General features: G+C 46.3%; 1 protein-coding gene across 1 annotated transcript in view; it reads right to left on the reverse strand.

The window, feature by feature from the left end:
- ATXN10 (ataxin 10) overlaps positions 1 to 20,584 on the reverse strand; it is a 165,661-nt gene extending 145,077 nt beyond the window's left edge. Inside the window, exons 1-2 of the mRNA XM_045779755.2 lie at positions 20,240 to 20,584; positions 423 to 614 (exon numbers count right to left, since the gene is read on the reverse strand). Coding sequence (XP_045635711.1) covers positions 423 to 614; positions 20,240 to 20,355 — 308 coding nt within the window. The 5' untranslated portion in view covers positions 20,356 to 20,584. The remainder of the gene's footprint in view (positions 1 to 422; positions 615 to 20,239) is intronic.
- Positions 20,585 to 25,055: the final 4,471 nt, after the last annotated feature.

Genomic DNA, 25,055 nt, shown 5'->3' on the forward strand with positions numbered 1-25,055 from the left:
ATCCCGGCGTTCTGGGATCGAGCCCCACATCAGGCTCCTCCGCTATGAGCCTGCTTCTTCCTCTCCCACTCCCCCTGCTTGTGTTCCCTCTCTCGCTGGCTGTCTCTATCTCTGTCAAATAAATAAATATAATCTTTAAAAAAAAAAAAAAAGAAAGAAAGAGAAGAAACCAAAATAACCCTTAATGTTAAAAACACTCTATTACATGTCGTCCCATTTATATGGTTGCCTACAAGTGTCCAGAAAAAAGAGTGCAGAGTACCTGTCCCCTGGAGATGTAATCCTAGCCTTGTGGTTAACACTGGGTAATAATACTGTGATGCCAGAACGATTTCTCACCGATAAACCTATACGACAGACCAGCATGCACGTACGCAAGGAAATATAATCAAAAGTACGTATGTCACTACAAAGAACACTACCTGATGGAATTCTGGTTCACAGAACACTCGATACAAGCATTTCGAAGACACCTGAAGCATTCCGTTATGAGCTGCAGGCTGGAGGCCAGGTGCTCTACCTGGGCCGGATCTCTGCAGGCCAGCTCAACAGCATGCGAGGATTTCTTCAAGATGTCCAGCACTCTCTGGAAGATAGTCCTCGGTGCGGTTTCTCTGAAAAAAGGATAAAATTGTTACAAACCAGGGGCGCCTGTGTGGCATAGCGGTTAAGCGTCTGCCTTCAGCTCGGGGCATGATCCTGGCGTTGTGGGATCGAGCCCCACATCAGGCTCCTCTGCTAGGAGCATGCTTCTTCCTCTCCCACTCCCCCTGCTTGTGTTCCCTCTCTCGTTGGCTGTCTGTCTCTCTGTCAAATAAATAAATAAAAAATCTTTAAAAAAAAAAATTTGTTACAAACCAGAGGGGGAAAAAATCTAATTTCCGAACGTCCTATTCAGAATACTGCTTATACTTATTTCTGTGGGGAGGTGGGCCAGACCTGTCTGTTCTCACTCCTTAACTCACAACACACAATCAAAGAGTGACATACCCGGAGCGCTTAGCCAGGCACCGTTCTTATCAACCTTTTCACGTATTATTTAGTTAAAGACCACTGAAAATGAGGGGAATTAAAGTCACTTGCCCATATCACTGGGCTAATAACGGCCAGAGCCCCATTTCCAATAGAAACAGTCTGACTTGGTACTCCCACCCCCTGTGACAACCCAAGTACCAGTCTCAGGTGAGGGTCTGTGCTTATGGATCTGCCCTTAATCAAAACAGATTATCTACCTTCTCTGTTCTAGAAAGAGAATATAACCATGTCTGCTGCTGCCCAACATGGACTAAAGTACGATTTCAAGAAACACTATTCATGAAACTGTCTGGGAGACCAACCCAATTTCCATTCTCTAGATACAGAGAAGCCAGCAACACGAGCACTGAGCTTGTATATATTCAACTGCACAGATGAGAGGGAGGGAGAGAGAGAGAGAAGGAGGGAGGGAGGGCAAAGAAGGGAGGGAGGAAGGAGGGAGATAAACAGGAAGAAACACAGAGAGAAACAGAGATAGTGAAGAGAGGAGAGAAGGGGAGGGGGGAGAGGGCGAGCAGGCAGCGAGCAAGCGAGCGAGGGCACCCTTCCACCTAGAGCGCATGCCTAGGGGAGAAAAATGAACCTGTGGCCGGTCCCTCCGGGCATCTCAGTTCCCACATGCCTCTCATCCCAGAAGCATGGCCTGCACCGGCTATCGTTACAGAGCTATGAAGATAAGAATTTTTTGTGCAACCTGGCTCCAAAATGCAAGCCAACTTCCTCATTCCACGAATCTCCTAAAGAAACAGCCATCTGTTTTAAGGTCAGAAGAAAAACTGCTATGCTGGACAACTGGAGAGATTATCGCAGATGCATTCTGACCAGATGAATGCTCTCCTCTGGCCTCGTCGTGGAAGCCCAGCACCCTCCACCTCTTCCTCGCACTGTGCCAGGTTACCAGGGTGCCGCCGGTTCATACGGAACCGCTGCCACCGAACCACCCACGTCACTGCACCCGCTTAGGTGCTGGCGGAGCCCCTCCACGCATCTCTCCCTGCACAGGGCCACAGACGTGCCCCTCTTTGAGCTTCAGGACCCTGAGTCCTTGTACTGCAACTAGCACGTTTTTAGCTCATGGACAGAGGACGTAAATCACATTATTTATCAGAGACTGAGTGACCAAATAAAATCGTGAAAGCCCAAGGGTACACCACTTACCCTGTCTCAGTAACCATAAGTAACAATTTACACATAAAAGCCATTTTCAGTGACGATTTGCCATAAAGAAAATTCAGGAACACTCTCGAGACATCTTTAAGGAGTACTAAATACAGCGCAGACATTAACATGCTAAGAAAATACCCAAGAGTTTAAAACGTGTGGAAGGATGCCAACCGTGATCAGGATTTCTACAACAAAGACTGAATCTCATTATCTGCCCCCACTGCACAAAGTTTTGAGGGCATCTATTATTTAATGTTACGGTCAAATAAAAGGAGAGTGCGACCACTTGAATCATCTGCAACCATGCCTCTTTCTCCTACCGAGACGGCATCATCTCACCTGTGATGAAGAAGCCGACATGACCTCTCCGCACCGGTCCTTTGCAAGGCACCCTCACACAGGCACCACCTTGCTACCGTGAACGGTCCTCCCAGAAGCCGCTCTTTGAAACCCTAACATCAGTCGTACTCAGTATTGGTACCAAACACATCAAAAGCTTTGGACTCACACTGTGGCAGACGAGACAGCAAGATGGACAAAAAAGCACTGTTCTTGGGAAAATTGGAGAACTGATATTCCAAGCATAGAACAATTAGTAAGTTCTCGAAATATCCTACGAATAATTCCCAATGCTGCACGATAATTTTGTCACATCCGCACCAGGCCTTTCTCCTTTGTTACACTTTTAATCAAAAGGAAACTGTTTAACTGAGCTAAGGCCAACCGTCATCTTCCTGAAGTCAAAGTAACTATGAATAGAGCCCAGAGCATCATCATGGCGGCCCTTATTCAGCACGCGGCAATTCACGTTTGCGGTGTAAAGAGAAGATAATTCAGGACGGTGATCACTGTCATCTGCTCCCCCAGGCTGCACACCCAGATTCCTGAAAACACCCAGTACTTGCAAACCTCTTTGTCTGCTCAAACGTACACCCTCCCCCAGAATGCACCTTCCACACACACCCCCACCCAATTCGCTGCCTGCAAAATCCCGCATCTCCTTATTGAGGCCTTTTGAAGACTCCCAGCCCTGGAGAAACTCCCCCCTGTCCAGATGGACCAGCTCCCGCCTCTATATCCCACTGGAACTCCGTCCATAAGACTGGACTAATACTTATCTACATTGCGTTAGACTCACTTCTGCAGCCCAGCTCCCCCGCTAGCCCATAAATCACAGGAAAACAGAGCCTATCCTACTTTTCTTCTGTATCTCGAGGACCCAGCACTGGCATTCACTAATTGTATTTATTCAAGCTGACAACAGTGATGAGACCATTTGCATGCTCAGTGGCATCTGCCTGCCTCAAAGACCGGTACTGAGCGTGGGCCCTGAGCCGGGCGCCGGCCAAGGTCAGCAGAGGAATGAGTGCATGGGCGGCAGCAACCGGAGAAAGGGAACTGTCGAGGCATCCATTCAACTCTTCCGTTCCCGTTAAGAAATCCATATATCCCGGGGCGCCTGGGTGGCACAGCAGTTAAGCGTCTGCCTTCGGCTCAGGGCGTGATCCTGGCGTTGTGGGATCGAGCCCCACATCAGGCTCCTCTGCTATGAGCCTGCTTCTTCCTCTCCCACTCCCCCTGCTTGTGTTCCCTCTCTCGCTGGCTGTCTCTATCTCTGTCGAATGAATAAATAAAATCTTTAAAAAAAAAAAAAAAAGAAATCCATATATCCTGACCTCCATTTCTCCTTTATCCTCGAAAAAAGGTCATGTTTCCAGTAAGATGTAGATATCTTATGACTGATACTTAACAAACATCTAATTTCTCCTTCTCCACAGGTGACACAATGGATGAGCTTAAAGGGGGGGAATGTAACCCAACTGACTGTACTTTAAATTTCCTGAGAGCAAAGACTATTTGTTAGATGTCTGGCTCCCCTAGAAAGGGTAGAAGGAAAAAACCCTTTCCTCTAGGGCGATATAATAAATGGTTATAGACTTGACTCGCCATCTTTGTGTACAATACATGAACGACTTTCATCAGATGCGGAAAGAGCTTTCACTCACTACCAGTAAGAGCTCTGAAAGCATCTAACAGTCTTGTGTATACTTCTGTGCTCCTCGACAGCCTTGACAGAAAGCTATTTGGTATAACAGATCCAGAGAGCCCTAATGAACTCTGTCTTCAAGTTCTAAGTTCACTGTCAAGACAACGCAGCTAAACACGTGACATGATTAACGACAGTGAAACTGTGAAGATCAATCGTTCCCATATTACAAATGTTACTATTAATAATCGCTGTCACTTCTGCTTTACCCAAACTAACACGAAATATTCACAGACTTTAAAAAGCTTAGCTACTTATTCACAGAAGGCAGAAAGTACTTAGGAGGACAATTAAAATTCAACTGTTAGACATTCCTATTAGATAGGAATGCATACCCCCAAGACAACCAACAAGTGAAATGTTACATTACAGAACAAAAACAAAGGAAAAAAAAGCCTTTGAATTTTACAAAAGGTAGAATTTCATTTCCTTCAAGTTTGAACAGATCTGTAGGTTTAATCTTGGCAAGTCCTGTCTGAGTAAAATTAAAGAAAACTCCCCGGGACTGCATGTCAGAGATTCGATAGGCCCTCTGCCCCACGCACACACGTATCTTACAGTCATACAGACAGTCACTGGTCAGGCTGGACCTCCTACTGAAAAGGAAACCAAGGCTCATCACTGCCCTGCCTTTCTGGGACCTCCCTGCTTGAGAAAAGATGGACTCAAACACCTCACCATTCAGTGAAAAACCGGGTGGGTCAGAGCAGCACAACCCCTGCCACTGAGAAAATGTATTAGAATGCGCCCAAGTTCTGATATAAAAATAAGAATCAGTGGTTGTTATTTAAAATCACAGCCGCCCCCCCCTTACTGATCTGACCGGGCCAGACTGAACAAAATAAAACAGAAAATAGAAACATCTGCTTCTCCTGCCAGAAACAGCCTGGGGCCAAATTCTGAGATTCATCTTTGCAGACCTCAAGCTCTCTTCTTTCATACTCGTTCCCTCTTCTGCTCCATCTGGAACTCTCAAGCTGTCCCTGACAGCCCAGACCAATCCGTGTGTCAGGAAAAGGCCAGCGAGTACGCACATGGGACTGGAGGGCCTGACACGCTGTCGCCACTCCGCACTCTGCCATTGGAGGAAAGGCAGCCACAGACAACACCTTGCGAATGAACGTGGCTGAGCACTGATAAGGCTCTACTTAGGGACACTGACATTTAAAGTTCATGCAATTTTCATGTGCCACAAAGTTTATTTTTCCCAACCATTTAAAAAGGTAAAAACCACTCACGGGCCATTTAAGGGAAAAAAAAAAAAGACATTCAAAAAGGTGGCGGGCCCGACGTGGCCCCCAGATCAGTCTGGCACCCCTGCTTTAAAGAGTCCTCTCCCCACCCCCCAAAAATCACATGCTTCCCCCCTTCCCCACTATAGTCAAAATTCACTTCTCATCAGAATCGAATCGCAAATGCACGATGCCAAGTGAAAGAAGCCAAGAAAAGGTGAAACTGGCACACAGGTGGAGAAACCAGCCACTGCTGGAGTGCCCAGGAACAGCGCCGCAGTCAAAGACACCTGCCGAGTGACAGCCCGGCCACGGGATCTGCGGGGCCTGGGCCACTCTGGGGTGCCACATAACCACTACCCGTGGGGGGCAAATGGAACTGGACCCTCACGTATGTAACCAGACAGAGAAAGTAACTCCGGGGGCATCAGGCAGGAATACATGTTAGCCAAAACTACAGAGCTTTGGAAGAGAACATACGGAGAATGTCTTATATTCTCAGGCAGAGAAAGATTTTGCATAGAAGGCCTCATTAAGAACCACATTAAACCTTAGTCAAAATATTTGAACACAGAACCGGAGACGGTAAGGACGCACCAGCCCCTTCCTGGGAGACGAGTGCGGGTGGAAGGCAAAGGCGCATCTGGTTTGTCACACGGAAGACAGACGGCTTGCCGACAGGCAGCCCGACGAGGGAATGGAAAGGTAACCCAAGTCGGAGGCAAGGCGGAACCACACGCACGGGCCGGAAGGATTTCGGCTTGTATCCCGACGGGAAGCCACAGGGGACGAAGAGAAGGCACCAGCAGACCAGTTAGGACCCTGTTCTAGGAAAAGAGTGGCAGCAGCAGCGTAAGCAGAGATCAGGCTCTGGATATGTTCTCGAGAAAGCCAATGAGATCTGATGACAAAAGGCGTCGTGAGGGCCATCTGAGAAAGGGGATTCAGGGAGGACTCCAGAACTAGGGCCCACGCCACGTCAGGGAAGATGTCCGTGTAACTCGTGGAAAAGGGAGAAGGCTGCCTGGAGGTATCCAGGGGGTGCGGGGCTCTGCAGGCTGGGACTGGCGAGGCTGGAGGTGCTTTCCAGAAAAGGTGAACCACGCAGGAGACAGAGGAATCCACGAGTCTGGAGTTGGGAAGGAAAGTTCAGCCTGCGCAAAATGTTTCAGCCACCAGCAGATGGAGAATATTGAAGCACGAGACTGAACGAGGTCACTTGGGAGGGAAGTAAGCACAGGGAAGAGAGAAGAGGGCTGAACACTGAGCCCTGGGAGCCGGGAAGGAGCAGTCAACGAGGGAGGCGATTCGGAAGAGGGTGGTGGCGTGCAAGATGGGTGAAGAAAGTGTTTCAAGGAGAAAGACGTGAGCGACTCCATCAAATGCAGCTGGCAGGTCAGGGGAGCAAAAAACTGAGGAGGAACACCACTGGTTAGCAACATGGAATGGGTGCAAGAGAAAAGAGAAACTGAGGTAGGTAAATGTAAATCACTCTTTGGAGAAGTTCTGTTATAAAGGGGAGCAGAAAAATGGGATCACAGCTCAGGGAAATAGGAGGGAGTTTTCTCACAATGGGAAAAATTGCAGCAGATGTATAAACTGATGAAAATAATCCAACAGAAAGGGTAAAACTGATGATTTAAGAAGGGGGGGATTACTGGAGCAATGCATGCAAAATGGAGTGAAGTTGAGTGTGCAGACCTGAGGGGGGTGGCATTCAGGGCAGGACCGTTCATCCACAGCCACAGAAGGGAAGGCAGGTGATGGGCACGGATGCAGGGAGCTGGAGAGAGAGGGTGATGGAGAATCCTGGAATTTACCTTCTGGTTGCTCCTCTCTTCTCACTCAAACAGGAAGCCAGGAGTGAGGATGAGGGAGAGACAACGGAAAGTTAAGGAAAGCAAAAGGTGTAACATGGCTGACCAGGAGAGCAGGAGACCGAATGAACTAGGGACACACAGAGGACTACCAGGCAGTGCCAAGGCAGGCTAGTGACCAATCTAAACACAGACCCATCAGAACCATCACGTAGGGATTGTCAACTTCCTGCAAGACCAGCGACCATGGCTGTAAGCTCTTCTTCAGCCTTGCTCCATTACCTGGGTGCAGGCACAGAGGACACAGCAAGCTGGCTTTAACCAGAGCTGCAGTAGTCCCAGGGAAGCCCAAGGCCAAGTTAAGAGAAGGGACAAGGGAACGGAGGGTGGATACACAAGCGAATGCTTTTAGTACCGGCCCATCAATCTAACCTGGGTCACGGACAACGTGAACCTGAGAACACAAAAGGGACAGGAAATAGAAGTAGTAGGATTGGGGCGCCTGGCTGGCTCGGTCAGTAGAGCATGGACTCTTAATCTCAGGGTTGTGAGTTTGAGCCCCACTTTGGGCATGGGGCCTACTTAAAATTTAAACAGAAACAGAGAAAAAGAAGTAGTAGGATCAACATACCGTAGGTCCTGGTTGGGTTGAAGACCCTTGAGGGAAGTGATCTAGGGAAGATCAAACAGGTGGCCTGAGTGGGACCCCTGAAACTGAGACTGTGGTGGGGGAGCAGCTATAGTTAATGATAAGGCCTAGGGGACGCTGGCAGCGTGTGGCTAGATGGGTTGGGGTCAGGCTCATTGACGGAGGAAGTCGAGGAACAAAAAGGCTGGAGTGAATACCGAAATACCCAAGATTTAAGATAGGACAAGCAGTGCAGAGTCAACAGTGACGTAGAGTTCATTCTCCAAGGAATGACGTGAAGTGACCCACGGAACTCTTCTAGCAGCGAAAGTGACCACACACACGGTACACACTGATGGCGTGAGATGGAAAGCTGGAGGCGTTCCAGAGAAGGTCTGAAAGCAGCCAGGACCATCAAGGAGAACGCCTTCAAGCCCAGGGTACACTGGAGAGAGAACAGCCTCCCACTTGGAAGACCTTCTGGAAAGGCATCCCTCAGAGGCGAGCCGTATTTCACTTCGGTCAAGAGGATCGACGTTCAGAGGAGAAAAAGAGGCCGCGTAGAATCTTGCGGAGGGCACACGCGAAAGGCTTTAACAGCTGAGGAGTCAGAAAAGGGTTCATACAAAGCCTTAAGGGAATTGGGGAGTAACGGAAAACCTCGTTCACCATATAAATGAGAAAATCAGCTTGTGAATTTCCACCAACACGCCTGTCGAGATTTTATTTTCAGGGGCACTGAAACCACAAGTCACTCTGGGGAGAACGGATGTCTGTGCGCTACTGAGGTTTTCCATCACGTAATGGTGTATCTTACCATCTGTCTTCTTTAACGTCCTTTGATAAAGCTGTAAATATTCTCAAGGACAATGACAGCCACAACACTTAAATCGTGCTTATAACGTGCCAGGCACTTCCCTGAGCCCAACACACACCAACGGCTCAGGGGCTGCCACGAGAGCCCCGCAGGCTTACCCACCGTCTCCTGAGCTCTGACACGACTTGCCCAGGCCTGCGGCCGGCAGAGACACTGACTCAGCGCGGGCAGGCCCGGCGTTCCTGGGCCTCTGCGTGAGTTTCCTTGCCCACAGTCCAGGGACCACTACAAAAGGCTGGAAGAATGAACAGCTGAGAAATTCTGCTCTGAGGGCACTGGTGGTCACAGCCCCGGCCTTATTTATTTTGACTTGCTGGCTCCAACGTTTTCCTGTCTGTTTTGTCCATTTAAGATAATTGAATGTGAGGGGTGGCTCACCCTGACCACATCTGTATTTTGAAGTTGAGTCAGAACACCTTACCGAATCGTTCCATGCGGCCCTCCAGCTACGGCCTAGGTACAAATGAAGGAGACTGTCCTCCTCCTCTGAGAAGGGCTTTTTCCAGCATCACTTAATTGATGCTCTCTCAACGAAGCTGATCTGAATCATGGTTGAGTCAAGATGCCATATGGTGACCTTAGCGAAGCTGACGACTCGTGTGGGTTTCTTGGGGGTTTTCGTTTTGTTTCATTTTTTGTTTTTGTTTTTGGCACAGCTGAAGATTCTTGCTGGCCGGAGGCTCGGTAATGTGTGGGGAAAACCTATGTGAGTATGTGCATACGCAGACGGAGAGGTTTACTTTTGAGTTCTGTAGCATGTTGACCTCTAACGTGCTCATTCTATTCCCTTTGTGAAAGTTCGTCAACATAGTTACGAGCAATTAGGAATACCAAGGCATTTTCTACCACTTGAAATCATAGTCCTCTCTCATATTTGGTATTTTTTCTATCCTTCCTTGCTAGAGTCTTTCGTCTACGCTCTCTCTTTATATGTAATGACTTAAGAAAATTATTCGATAAATAATAAAAACCCCATCAAGCACTCATTCTGAGCTAGGTCTTCAAGCAGGGACTGAGAACACAGAGGTAAATAAGGAGAAGCCTGCTCTCAGGCTGCTCTCGTTCTAGTGGGGCCGGCAGGTGACTAGTGATTACAACGCTCTGGGAAGTTCTTTCAAATAGGAAGCACAGAGTGCCACAGGGAAAACAGGGCAGGAGGCACCAAGATCAAAACAGGTTTCCAGTAGGAGGTGAAATGGTAATTAAATCTTGAGGGAAAATTAGGTGTGTGTATGCGCAAAGGCATGAAATCATAAGACATTCACACTTATAAACTCTGTATTCTAGCATCTGAACTCTTGCTATGTTAAGTGCGGACTACCTACAGCTCTGTCCACTGGATCAACTCCCGTTGCAGCGCTAAACACTGGCACATGTGAAGTGATCAAATAAAAGTAAACCTAACTAAAAGCTTTGGAGTAACCAGAATAATCTTTACTGACCGGCTCTCGGAGCACTCAGAAGGGGTGTTCTCATCACAGCCACTGGCTCCTTACCGCGCTGTACAGTTCAACGTGTACGGAGCACCCAAAACGGACCAGGAACTGCATCAGAGACGCCTGTCGCACCTGACACATCTCCCCTCCGTTCCAAACAACGTAATCATGGTTCTTCTTAAAATATATAAATACACAGCCCGGCTTTAAAACAAGACACGTATGTCCATACTCAAAAACTGAATGGAAATGCTCAGCTACAATCAGGTCTCAAACCAAGGAGTGAAGCATGCTCCGGACGGGCAGAAACCCCCGACACCGTGTGGCAATCAGGGCCAACATGTACAAGTCAGCGCTAGGACTCCCCTGCATCTGAAGAAGGAAGAGTGCAGTAGGAATTACCAAAAATCCAAGGCCATCCAAATATCCATCAGTAGGAAAAAGGGTAAATTCTACTGTATTCCTGTGCGGGAATACTTTACAACAGCTGGAGTGAACGATCTGGCTCTCCATGTGTGAAAACCGGCAGCACTCAAAGAACTAACATGAACACAACGTGCAAAGTGCAGAGCATACAGCTTATCACTTATGAAGTCGAGAGGGAAGCATGGGATTGGACAATGAAACAAACAGCCCCCCCACCGCAATCCCCCCCAACCCCCAGTGATCATGTCCTGATGTGTGATCCCTCCCGTGACCATGACAACATGCAGTAGAAAGGGTAGGTCATTTCCACGATTATAAAGATGCTCCAGCGTCCATCCTGAGCACGCCCTCTTGGATCGCTGGCATGGAATGACCCAGCCGCCAGGGCAGAAGCAGCCCTAGAGAAGGCTCTATGTGGCAAGGAACTGAAGGGTCCACCCAAAGCCTGGTGAGAGCTTGGGATCGGGCTTCCAGCCAGTCAGGCCTTCGGAGGCTGGCCGACTGGGAGGACAGCCTGACTGCGACCTCAGGAAAGACACTAAGCCAGATCCACCCAGCCAAGCAACTCCTGACCCTCACAAACTGGGTGAGACAATAAATGTCTGTGGTTTCAAGCTGCTACCTTGTGGGGTAATTTGCTCTCATCCAGAGGACATAAACAGTATCAGTAACGTTCTGGCCTTTGAGACAAGACAAAACTTTAACATTTGTTGACTTTGCAAGTGAAATGCACGGGTACTTGTTAGATCATCTGTTTTATCATCTACCATAAAGACATGGACGTTATTATGTATCTGTGGTTTTGATTTGTCAAAAGTTTAAAAATAAGCCAACAAACCAACAAAAACACTAGGATGAAAACTAATGAAAAGCTTCAATTTCCTTTTCCGAAGAGTACACAACTCCGGTTGCTCTGAAGGTCAGCTCCTAAAGCAGCGACTCCGTGCAAACATACCTGGATTCCTCTAAGTCACGACACGTTACTTTCAAGTACTTGCTTTTCTTACTGGAAGTTCTTACAGCTTCTTAAACTTTTTTAATATTGCTAAAATACCTTTTTACCGAGGAATTACAATCGTGGCACGAAATTACTGCCCACATCTTGGATCTGAAAAACCATTTTTCTTCTACTGAGTTCCTTGTTCTTACACCTATTTCTTATCCCAAGGTTTCAGAGCCAGTTCCAAAGGCCTATTAAAACAAGAACCTGACCATGGAAATGAGATGAAATTAAAGACTTTACAAGCATGACTTTAAAATACACAACATTCTCAAGAGTTATTACACATTTCTTGTCACTTTCTACTCTGACTAGAGCCGACATACAGCACACTCTAAAACCTGCATCAGCCCTACAAGGCAGGCATCATAATACCCATTTCTTCTGGGGAGTGGTGGGAAGGGTAATAACTTACAGGCAGAAAAGTGAGATATAATTTTACATACGATGAAATACACAACTCATGTTTGTTTAATGAGTTGTGACAAATGCTCCAGAAAATGCCCTCATATTCCTCTCCAGTCAATCCCCAACTTCTTTTGACAACCATTGTTCAGATCTGTATCACCACTCATCAGCCTCGCCAATTGTAGAGCTTCATAAACATAAAATTACATACTATGTACTTGCTGTCTGGCTTTGTTCACTATGTCCCTGAAACCCACCCATACTGCTGTGTGTATCGGTGGTTTGTTCATTTAAATTACCAAGTAGTTTCAGCCATTTCCCACTGGTGGACGTCTGAGGTGTTTCTAGTGCTTGGCTATTATCAATAAAGCTACTTCAAGGATTTTTTTTTTATAAGTCTCCTGTGGACACATGTTCTTGTTTCTCTTAGGTAAATACCTAGAGTCATAGGCAGGTATATGTTAAGCTTTACAAAAAACTGTCAAAATGTTTCCCAAGGCAGGTGTACCATTTATACTCCGACCAGCAATTTATGGGAGTTCCAGTTGCTCCACATCCTCATGAAAATTTGGTGCTGTCATTTTAATTTTAGCCATTCCAATGGGCATGCAGAGGTATCTCATTATGGTTTTGTTTATAAAAAATTTATTGCGGGCTGCCTCAGTGGCACAGTCGGTTAAGCATCTAACACCTGATTTCAGCTCAGGTCACGATCTCAGGATTGTGAGTTTGAGCATCACGTCGGGCTCCACGCTGGACGTGGAGCCTGCTTGGGACTCTCTCTCTGCCCCTCCGCCCCACTCTCTCAAAAATTAATTTAAAATTTTTAAAAATAAGAGCTTTATTGAGATACAATTTGCATAGCATATAATTCACCCATTTCAAGTGTATAATTTGATGGATTTTTGTATATTACATTATTAATTTTTTTATTGTGGTAAAATATAATACAGTAGTCCCCCTGCCCTCATCCATAATTTCGCCTTCCGCGGTTTCAGTTACCTGCAGTCAGTCACAGTCCAGAAGCAGATGTCCGCCTTCTGATGTGCCATCAGGTCAACGGCAGCCTAATGCTACGTCACAATGCCTATGTCATTCACCTCACTTCATCCCGCCACGCAGGCGTCGTATCACCTCACGTCCTCACAAGAAGGGTGAATACAGCACACTAAGATATTCTGAGAGACAGACCACATTCACATAGCTTTTATGACAGTACGCTATCACTGTTGCATTTTACTATTAGTTATTGCTGTTCATCTCCTACTGTGCCTAATTTATGAATTAAATGTTATCATAGTATGGGATAGGAAAAAACGTAGTATATATAGGAGTAAGTACTCTTTGAATGTAAAATCCAGCGGCTTCAATTATGTTCACACTGTTGTGCAACGATCTAATTCCAAAACTTTCTGAATACACCAAACAGAAACTCTGTAACCATTAAGCATTAACTCCTCCCCACCCCCGACCACTGGTAACCTCTCATATGCTATCTCCAATTTGCCTAACTCTAGGTACTTCATCAAAGTGGGATCATGTATTTGTCCTTTTATGTCTGGCTTCCTCCACTGAGCCTGTTTTCAAGGTTCCTCCATATGGGAGCACGGATCAGCACTCCATTCCTTTTTATGGCTACGTAATATTCCAAGTATGGCTACAGCACATTTTGCGTATCCACTTGTCCGCATCTGGGTTGTTTCCATCTTTTGGTCATGGTGAGTCATGCTACACCGAACGCTGGCACCCGAGTACCTGCCAGAGCCCCTGCTCTCAGCTGTGTCTGTGACGCACGCCCGTGGCCAGGACTGCTGCGTGGGGTCAGCCTTCGGGGGGGCCACCACACTCTTCTCCTGGGCGGCTGCACCATGTGACATCCCCACTAACAATGTCCAAGTGTTCCAATTTCTCCACATCCTCACCAACACCTACTTTCCTTTTTTTGCTGTTAACAGCTATCCTAAAGAATGTAAAAGTGGTATCTCATTTTAATCTGCATTTCCTTAATGACTAACGACATTGAGCACTTTCCGTGTTTGCTGGACACTTACGTACTGTATCTTCTCTTGTGAAGTAGAATTTTTTCACCCAATTTTGTAATCGGGTTTGACTTTTTACTGTTGTCACACAAGCACTTTGAACACTAAAAAGTCCTTTGTCAGATATATGAACTGCAAGTATTTTCTCGGTTTATGGCTTGTCTTTTCATTTTCTCAATGGTGTCTTGGGATGAGTATAAGTTTTTAATTCTGATAAAGTCTATTTTGATAAAGTCCATTTTTTCTTGCACGGTTAGTATTATCTGTGTGCCGGATAAGAAATATTTACCTACACTCCAGGTCACAAAGATATTCTCCATGTCTTCTACCCAACACTTTAGTTTTAGCTTTTATGTTGAGGTATTTTTTGTGGATGTGCAATATGTGGGAATAAAGTTCACTTTATTCCAATTAGATATCAAGTTGTTCCACCACCATTATTAAGAGAAATAGTTTTTACACTGATTTTGGTTTTGAGTTTGCAGATATTCGTCAAAGGGAAGATATTTAGAAATGGCCTCAATTTTTCATACACAACACTCCGTGTTCAATAAAAGAGACAAGACCAAATTACTGAACACAAGGAAAACTGACACCAGAAAGTTATCAGGCACATTTTGTGGTTGTTTTTAAGTAGGACCCACGCTGAGTGTGGAGCCCCACGTGGGGCTTGAACTGGCCACCCTGAGATCAGGATCTGAGCTGACACTGACTTGGCCACCCAGGCACCCCCTCCTCAAGCACATTCTTTCAAATAATTATAATATGTTCAAGAATAAAAAAATCAAAGAGAAATCCTGCAATATGATAACTCAAAAATACGATATCTGAAACTAAGAACACAGCAGATAACAGCAGACTAAACACAGCAGAAGGGAGGATCAGAAACTAGAAGGCAAATTAGTAGCAAATTTGCAAACGGAAACTCTGAGAAGGGACAATAGAGAAAGGAGCCTATGACACAAATAAAATACAGTGAGGGGCCCCATGGTGGCTCAGTCAGTTAAGCGTCCAACTCTTGGTTTCAGCTCAGGTCATGATCTCAGGATTGTGAGATCGAGCCCCAAGACAGGCTCTGTGCTAGCAGGCAGTCTGCTTGAGGATTCTCTCCCTCTGTCCCTCTCCACGTGCACACATGCTCTCTTGCTCTAACGAATAAATAAATCTTTAAATATATATGTGTGTGTGTACAAACTATATATATACTGAAAGGTTTATTAACATGGCTAAGTGGAATCCTAGAAGGCAAGGCAAGAATGGGGAAGAAGCAACATTTGAAGAAATACCAGGTGACATACTGATGAAAAAAATCAAATTCAAGAAGCATTATCCAACAGAATAATTCAAACAAAAGCCAAACATCTCTATCCTCCTGGGCCTCCTATTCTGGAAGGAGGAAGAGAAGCAATAAAAAATCACTACAAATAATACGGTATGTTAAAATATAGTTAAGTGCTCTCTTTTAAAAAAAGGAAATAAGTTTATATGGCAAAGGGGTTCAGAAGGATGGAGGGAAACAGCGGCACTATCAGATGGGATGTACAAAACCTGGAAGAAAGTAAACAGAAAGACAATTTTAACAAAACACAGATTAAAAAGGAAAACCATCCTGACAGAAACTAAAAAATATATATGCAAACAAACATATATACATACACATACCTACATACATAGATAGATATTCATGAAATTGGAAGAAAAGACCAAGCATGCACAATGAGTAATAAAGCTATACATATACCAGCAATTCCACAAAAATTTGTCAAGCACCTCTAATTATCAGACCCCATGCTAGATGCTAGGGATACAGTGAATGGGATATGCTAACTTCATTCTAGAAGCCTGGGTGGCTCCGTCAGTTAAGTGTCTGCCCTCGGCTCAGGTCATGATCCCCGGGGCCTGGGATAGAGCCCCGTATCAGGCACCTTGCTCAGAAGGGAGTCTGCTTCCCCCTCTGCTCCTGTGCTTTCTCTTGCTCTCTCTCTCTCTCGCTCTCTATAGAAAAAAACGCAGCACAGCACTATCCAACAGAACTTTCTACAGTGATGAAAACATTCCACGTCTGCAGTGACCGACAGGGCAGCCACTAACCACATGTGGTTACTGGGTACTTAAAATGTTAGACCAGTGCAAATAAGGAGCACAATTATTCATTTTACTTATTTCTAATTAATTTAAATCGCCAAGCACAGCTAATGGCTGGCTACTTAATGGACAGGGGAGGTAGAGAGTAAGACTACATGTTAACCTGGGGATCTGGCTACATCATGGAGATGAAGTAGAGATACACCACGAAGATAACTAAAGGGTTGGGAAACCTCCAGCAAAAACCCAAAAACAGAATTTTTAATGTATTTATATCTTACTTTGTCTCAGAAAAAATTTAATGACTTGCAAAGACTCGGAGTACAGCAAGAAAAATCGCTTGTTAAATAAATGTTAAAAATGCATATATGTACATGAAAACAAAAGGTATAAAACCATCATAGGTAAGAAACAGAACTACCTTCCACAGAGAAGAAATAGCTGAGCAGTATCTTTTTTTTTTGGAAGATTTATTTATTTCAGAGACGGAGAAAGAGTGACGCAGGTGAGCACCAGCAGGAGGGGCAGAGGGAGAGGGAGCATCTCAAGCAGACTCCATGCTGAGCACAGAGTCCAACTTGGGGCTCAATCTCACCACGATGAGATCACGACCTGAGCCGAGACCAAGAGTCAGATGCTTAACCGACTGCACCGCCCAGGCACCCCGCTGAGTATCTTAATACTGGATTTTATGACTCTAAGCAATTCTTCATGGATTTTCGTGATTAAGATACTATTCAAGAAGTGGGTTACAGAATCCAGAGCGTGAAGAATTTAGACTGGTGTATTAATGATCCATTGCTATATAACAAACTACCCCAAAACGTAGCAGTTTAAAACAATAGCACTTAAGGGTCTCACGCAGGTCTGAGGGTCAGGAATCTGGGAGTGGCTGAGTGCAGTGGTTCTGACTTAGGGTCTCGTGAGCTGGCACGGATGGCTGAAAGTTCCCCCTGCACTAAGAGCATCCACTTTCAAGGTGGTTCATCACGTTCCTCGCCACATGGATCTCTCTGCACAGATGTCTGAGTGTCTTCAGGACACGGCAGCTGACTTTGTCAGTGATTCAAGAGAGAGCAAAGAGGGACCTGCCACTCCCGCCATAATCTATTATAATAAAAGCAAGTCACTAAATTCAGCCCACAAAGGAGAGAGGAATTAACCTCCTCTTCTTGAAGGATGGAGTATCAAAGAATTTGTGGAACATCAAAAACCATTATAATGGGGTAGGAGTATCTGTTCACTTGAGGGTGCTAGAAACTGTAATGAGATCCTGGGATTCCTTTCCCTGGAAACCCAACAATTAGAATTCTGACTTTGGAAATAGCATCGACTGCTTTCTAAAAAGCAAGCGATTAAACACAACTGGGTTCTCGGTCACTTACAATCCAACCACTTTTGAACAGCTGGCGTGACACAGATGGCATGAAACACCGCGCTCTACATATAATGTTGCAGATCCTCAAGGTAATTCTGCAAAGTGAGCGGTTTCATCCCCATTTCCAAGACGAGCAGTCAGTCCAGAGAGAGAAGCCACAAGCCTCGGCCAGGTCCACCCGGCCCCCAAGTTTTTGTGCTCCTACTACAGGATGCTTCTCTCACTCCAGCTACCACGGAAGCTAGTGTTTGCAGCGTCAAACACATGGGAAGTACCACAAAATGTATTATTTCGGCCGAGAGTCTCATCTTTTGTTCCATCAATGACTTTCTTTCCTCAATCTGTTTTTGTTTTGTCTGGTGTTTTCTACATGCTACTCCGAGGCCTCATTTCGCTTCACTTTGCGTCCCATCCAGCTCCTGGTACCTTGGCCCATCCTCCCTCTGGGTCCACCTGCATTGGAGGAGCAACTAGTAATTGCTCAGACACACAGAGATGCAGAGACAGAACCAGAACCTACAGCCTGTCCTTACGAACTCTCGTGGAGGGCTCTCTGCACCACCACACAACTCTGCCTCCCCAGCCCAAGAACTGCACAGTTCACCTCTCCCTGGTCTCCAAACTCTGCCTGGAACAAGGACATTGACCCAGAAAAGCTCAAGTCAAATGTGGAAAGCTTTGCTTGCTCATTCTCCCATTTGCTCTCTCTCCCCCAACAATCCAACTCAACCCTGATGCCTGTCCATTGAACCTTGTAAATATTTTCCAGTATTTATCCTATCCATCCCCATAAACAATGTCGTAGTTCAGGCAATTTTCTCTTTCACTTGGGCTTCTGCATCAGCTTCTTAAGTGTCTCCTGCCTCTAGCCTCACCCTCCCTAATTTATACCCCATACAACAAAGAGTTCTTTCTAATGCCCAGAACTCATCTTGCCACCCCCTAGAAAAAAACCTTCAAAGGCTCCCCACCCGCTACCCTCACGACAGTCAAGAAGGGCCTTGTAAACCGGCTCAGGGTCTTGGATTTTACCCCACAGGTTATAAAAAGGGATCTGATGTCTGAAGGTCTCCCCTGTATCAGACACCTTACCTACGTTACTTCATTCAATCCTCTCGGGAGCCCTGCAAAATCCGGATGTGATCCCTTTGCATATACTGTTCTAATTAGCACTCTCATCTGTAAGCCATGCAGCCAAAATAATCTAAAGCCTTCCCTTGCCCACCATCTATTCAACAGATCCGCAAATTTCCTCTGTGCCACCACCTTCTTGTCTAGACCGTTACAATTTGTTTACACAGTGCTTTCCCTACCCTGCTTGCAAAGAGGGATCAATCATGTCACATTCACCTTTATACCCTCAGCCCCTAGCAAAGAACCTGGTTCAGAGTAGGTGCTCAGTAAATGGCTGACAGCTGATTATCAACTAAAAGGGAGGTCCACCATGGTATAGACGTGCTGAAGCATCAATTCAGTCAACATACCTTCAAGGAGTATCTTATCAACTAACTATCTCCCCCAAAAGCCCACGGAGTACTGGGCTTTTCCCAGGCCTTCAACAGCTCAATGCTTCTATTGTGATCTAAGGGAGCAGAAGGGCTCAGACCATTAAAGATTAGAGGGCCCCTAGGGACTGATCATCTGGACCAACCCGACTAGCTGTCCTTTTCTATGTTCTCTTTGTACACACACACACACACACACACACACACACACACCCGCGATAAAATTATCTGCCGGCTCCCCCAGAGTAGGACATCCCAGTAAAAGACTTCATTTTTCAACTTCATCAGGTAGCACAAAGGCTGGCACATGGGGGACCACCAATAAATGTATTAAAAGATAAGAACACCAGCCAACGTTTATTTAGTACAACGTACTAAGGATTTGATATGCATTATCTCATTTAATCCCTAGAGCAATCCTCCCAGGGAAATGCATTATTCCCACGTAAACAGATGAGGACACCGAGGCCCAGAAAAGACTAAAACACAACAAAACAAGCACTGACTGAGAGCGTCAAATACTTTGTATTTCCACACACTTTATTTCATTCATCCCTCTGTACAATCCCGCAACGAAGTTATATATTATATTTCCATTTTTTACACAACAAAAAACAAAACAAAACAAAAACCCTAAGGCTTGGAGAAATCGCCCAATAACGCACTGGTTGTTAGGCCAGGAACCAAGCAGGTCCGCATAGTCCGGGGCCCCTTTGCGTTTGGCTATCTTGCCCCCCGCCTGGCAGTCAGGACTGAAGCGGCCCGCCCCCTCCCGACCTGGGCGCTCCCACTCCCCACCCTGCGCTGCCCCCGGCCCTGGGAGGCTGTCCCCACGGCGCAGCTACGGCGGCCCACGCGGCCGCCCCCCGGTTCCTCTGCAACGCGCCGGTCCCCGCCAGGACGCCGCTACGCGACTGCGGGCCTCGGCAGGGCTCCCGGCCGGGCCCACCGCGCGCGCTGGGCCAACAAGCCGGGCGGCAGGTGGCGCCGGGCTCGCCTGGAACGGTCCCCTTCCTGCGCCCGGCTCCGCTCCTGTGCCAGCGGGTGGAGGGCAGGGGCCAGCCCCCCGGGGCCCCTCGGGCCCACCGCGGAGGCCTCCGCCGCCCGCCGCCCAGGACGAGGGGAGCCCGCTCCCCGTTCGCCCGCGCCGCCCGGCCGTTACCGGTTCCGCTGCTCTTTGAAGAGCGCCGTCAGCGCGCGGAGGGCCTCCAGGTCCTGGATGGGCGCGGGCACCATGACGCCGGACAGCCGGGCGGGCGGCGGCCTGGGCGCCGCCATCTTGCCGCTCGCAGCTCGCGGAGCCGGGCGACGACGAGGAGCAGGAGGAGGAGGAGGAGGAGGAGCTGAGGGACCGCAGGCGGGGGAGGAACGCGCCCCGCAGCCGCCGGACGCCGCCGCCGCCGCCGCCTCCGCGCCGCTGCAGCCCAGATCCGGCGGGAAAGTGCGAAGACACCCTCTTAGCCTCCCCTCGGGCGGCGACGGGGACGACGCGGCGCGGGGAGGGGGGGCGAGCGGAAGTCCCGCCTGAGGGGATGGGGCGCGAGCGGAAGTTTGGGGGGAGGGGAGAGAGGGGAAGGACACCGGGAGGGTGTTGGGTCTGAGAGGAGGAACCGGGGACTCAGTGTTACCCAGGGGGGGAGGTGCGGGTGGGGGAGGGGAGCCTGGCCGGGAGGGGAGACAGGGACAGGTACACCCTGAGGAGGAGATGCGGGCGTGCGGGGGCCGGCGGGACGGGGTACAGGGATAGGCGCACCCTGAGGGGGGATGGGGCGGGGTGGGGCCTGAGCAAGAAGGGGTACAGGGACAGGTGCACCCTGAGGGAGATGTGAGGCTGGAGGAGCCTGTGGGAGGGGGTGGGGGTGTCGGAGAGTCGTCTGAGGCTCATTTTAAGGAGAAGGTTGAAGACCTCATCCTGCTCTTGAAATGGGTTGATGGGTGCCCCTACATGGACCCACTGGAAAGTGGAGCAGTGTGTCAGCAGAGTGCAATTCTCAGACCCTGAGAGCTCAGTTCGTGAGCTGATCACTTCGTGATCATTTACTGGTGATACCAGATCATTTACCAGGCACCTTAGGTAGGGTGACAGTAGGTTGCTCCAGCTCATCCAGGGCTTAAAATAAAATTGGAAGTCGAGTAGCTGAACTCTGCAGCGGTAGGTTAAGAATTGTTTTTTTCGCTAAGGGAAATGAATATATTTTTTCAAGAATCAGACAAGGTTCTGTGACTGGTTGTTGGTAATTCATGTATTTTCTTTCCATTACCCTTTATCATATTATGTATACTTTCAATATTGTCACCGAGTCCTGCGCTAGGTGAAGTGATCCCATCCCCAAAGGAACTCAAGACAAAAGAGGCAAATGATACCTGCTACGGCAGAGAACTGTACAAATTGCTATGGGACATTTCGATTTCAGGAGTAGGAGTGTGTTTATAATGTGGCAACTCTTGATGTTCTTTGCTAAGGAAAATTTAGAGACACAATAAACACCACCAGGGTGTGCAGGAGAAAGGAATCATGCACGTGCAAGTTACGTGATGACATAATTCCACTTTACCCGTTCAGCTGACTGCATATATTCACTTCAGAAACATTTCTGTGTGTCAATTATGTGCCAGGCATTAGATCACCCAGCAGTGCAAAAGACAATTCAAAATGTTTAACAATCCTGAGACCAGCAGGGCAAAATCACCCATTATTTCCTCGAGCAGAGGAGACTAGTAAAATGTGTTGTCATGTGTCAAGATCTTGCCTCTTGGTTTTCTATCCTCAGTTGTAAAACGAAAGTAACTACTCTGATTCTTTCAGAAAATACTCCCCATAATATTCAGATTCATTGCCTGGAATGTTGCACTATCCTGATTGGTTTCTCGGCTCCTTCTCTTGTCTCCCTATATTCTAGATCTTTTAAAAGTGAAAGTCCACATTTCACTTTGCTCAAAACCCTCTTAAGGATTTCCATTTCACTCAAAGTAAAAGCTAAAATTCTTCCAATGGAGAAGTCCTTAAATAGCCCGTGTCCTTCCTCCTGCACACCCCTGATCCCTTCTGTCTCTTCTTCCCGCACAGTGCTACCCCAAAACTGGCCTCCTTGTAGTCCTCCACCAGGGGAAGTATGCTCCTGCCTCAGGACCTCGCACATGCTCTTCCTTTTGAGTGGAACTTTCCACACTCTCCCCGCAGATACTGGCATGGTTTGCATCCTTCAACTACCTGCTGAAGTGATCTCTTAATGAGCTTCCCTTGTCGGTTTTTAAAATTGTGAACATACAGCCCGAATTCCTGATTCTGAGAAATTGTTCTCCATAGCGCTTAACACTTTCTATACCATAGTTTAGTTATCTGTGTTGTTTACTGCCATAATGTATTCCAGCACTTAGGAAAGGACCTACCACGTGGTAATTTCTCAATAAATATTAGTTGAATTCATGAACAAAGAATTCTTTTAGAGATCTTTTCAGAAAGGAGAAAGAAAATAACATGGCTCCAGGAAAAAAAGGACACCAATCCAAAATGCCCGGGAAAGAGGAAGGGTGGAAGAGAGGAAGAAAAAAAAGTAAAAAGATTAAAAGAGAGAGGTGCATTACAGGACAGACTAGTAGTATGGGCAACTATGAGAAACAAAAGGATATTAAGTTGGTCAAACAGTGGGTGTTATTGACTGCCCGGAATCGACTAGGGGATATCAACCTTGACTGAATTGACAGAAGTAAGTTAATATTTCACTTGGGTGAAATGGCATTTTTTTCCTTTCCTTTTTTTTTTTTTTTTTTTTGAACTTCAATCCAAGTATGCTTTTTTCCCTTTCTCTTTTTTTTTCAGTAAGTGTTTTTATTTTAATTACAGTATAGTTAACCTACAATGTAATATTAGCTTCAGGTGTACTATATAGTGATTCAACAGTTCTATACATTACTCAGTGCTCATTATAAATGTACTCTTTGATACCCATCACCTATTGCTCCAGCTCCATCCATGTTGTTATAAATGGCAAGATTTCGTTCTTTTTATGGCTAAATTATATTCCATTCTATATCTATATCACATCTTCTTTATCCATTCAGGGGTTTCCATAATTTGGCTATTGTAGATAACGTTGCCATAAACTTTGGGATGCATGTGTCCCTTTGAATTAGTGTTTTTGTATTTTGGGGGGTAAATACCCAGTGATGCAATTGCTAGATCATAGGGTAGTTCTATTTTTAATTTTTTGAGGAACTTCCATTTTCTTTTCCAGAGGGGCTGCACTAGTTTGCCTTCCCACCAACAGTGCACGAGAGTTCCTTTTTCTCCACACCCTCTCCAACCCTGCTGTTTCTTGTGTTTGTGAGTTTAGCCATTGTGACAGGTGTGAGGTGATATCTCACTGATTTGCACTGCCCTGATGATGAGTGGTGTGGAGCGTCTCTTCATGTGTCTGCTGGCCATCTGAATGTCTTCTTTGGAGAAACGTCTGTTCATATCTTCTGCCCATTTTTAAACTGGATTATTTTTTGGGGGGGGTGTTGAGTTGAATAAGTTCTTTGTATATTTTGGATACTAACCCTTTATTGGATACATCATCTGCAAATATCTTCTCCCCTCCAGCAGGTTGTCTTTTAGTTTTGTTGGTTGTTTCCTTTGCCGTGCAGAAGCTTTTTATTTTGAAGTGGTCCCAGTAGTTTATTTTTGCTTTGATTTCCCGTGCCTCAGGAGACATAGCTAGAAAAAAGTTGCAGTGGCCGATGTCAGAGACATTACCGCCTGTGCTCTCTTCTAGGATTTTTTTTTTTATGGCTCCAGGTCTCACATTTAGGTCTTTAATCCATTTTGAGTTTATTTTTGTGTATGGTGTGAGAAAGCGGTCCGGTTTCATTCTTTTGCCTGTACCTGTCCACCACCCTGTGTTGAAGAGATAGTCTTTTTCCCATTGCATGTTCTTGACACCTTTGCGGAAGATTAATTGACACATAATTACGGGTTTGCTCTGAGTTTTGTATCCTGTTCCATTGATCTATGTGTCTATTTTATGCCAGTATCATACTATTTTGATTACTACAGCTTTGTAGTATACCTTGAAATCTGGAATTGTGATACCTCTAAGTTCGTTTTGCTTTTTCAGGGTGGCTGTGACTATTCAGGGTCTTGTGTGGTTCCATACAAATTTTAGGATTGTTTGTTGTAGTTCTGTGGAAAATGCTGTCCGTATTTCGATAGGGACTGCATTAAATCTAAATGGCATTTTTAAGTGTGACATCAATGTTGTTTGCCTTTATGTGTCAACTATGTCGTTGTACATGAATTAAACTTCGAATGAAGTTTGTGGTATAAACATGTGCCTTGAGCCCAGGGCAGAGCAGGGTCAGTAATCAAGAAGTAATAATAAATAATTTTTTAAAAAAGAAGGAAGGAAGGGGAAGGAAAGCAAGGGAGAAAGCAGGCGAGGTACAAGACAAAAAGTTTGGACCAAAGTGCATGTGTTTCTTGCAAGGAAAAGAGAGAGGAAGTAAACGAGTAGTGGTAAAGGGTAGAAAAGATGAGTGACAAATGGATAGAAAATTCTTGCCTGTGCTGGCTCCTCTGTCTGCAACTTTCTCCTTGCCATCTCTGCCTGTGATTCTCACTAGAAAGCTTATGCCATTGCCACCTACCGCGCCAACACCACGTGTCCGTCAGGAAGAGCTCCAGTCAGTCTGTACCCCTCTTTTGGCACGGAGTAGTCAGCTTTGTGCTGTCGATGTGCTTGTGAACCGTCTTTGGCATCTGAGGTCCCTCGAGGCAGGGCCTTTGTCTTCCGCATCCCTTCCAAGACAGAGCTCAGTGCCTTGTGCTTAGAAACAATGTTATAAATATTTGTTGAACTGAAAACTTTGGAGAGTAAAGGAGGAAAAAAAAAAACAGAATAGTGTAATTGTTGAGAGCAGGAATCAGCAAACCACAGTCTGCGAGCCAAATCTTTCCCGCTGTTTTTGTAAATTTTATTGGAAACTGTCACATTCAT

The sequence above is a fragment of the Ursus americanus genome, chromosome 17 (assembly GCF_024610735.1).
Source record: "Ursus americanus isolate L20-20 chromosome 17, mUrsAme1.1.p, whole genome shotgun sequence".
In the NCBI taxonomy this organism is placed as follows: Eukaryota; Metazoa; Chordata; class Mammalia; order Carnivora; family Ursidae; genus Ursus; species Ursus americanus.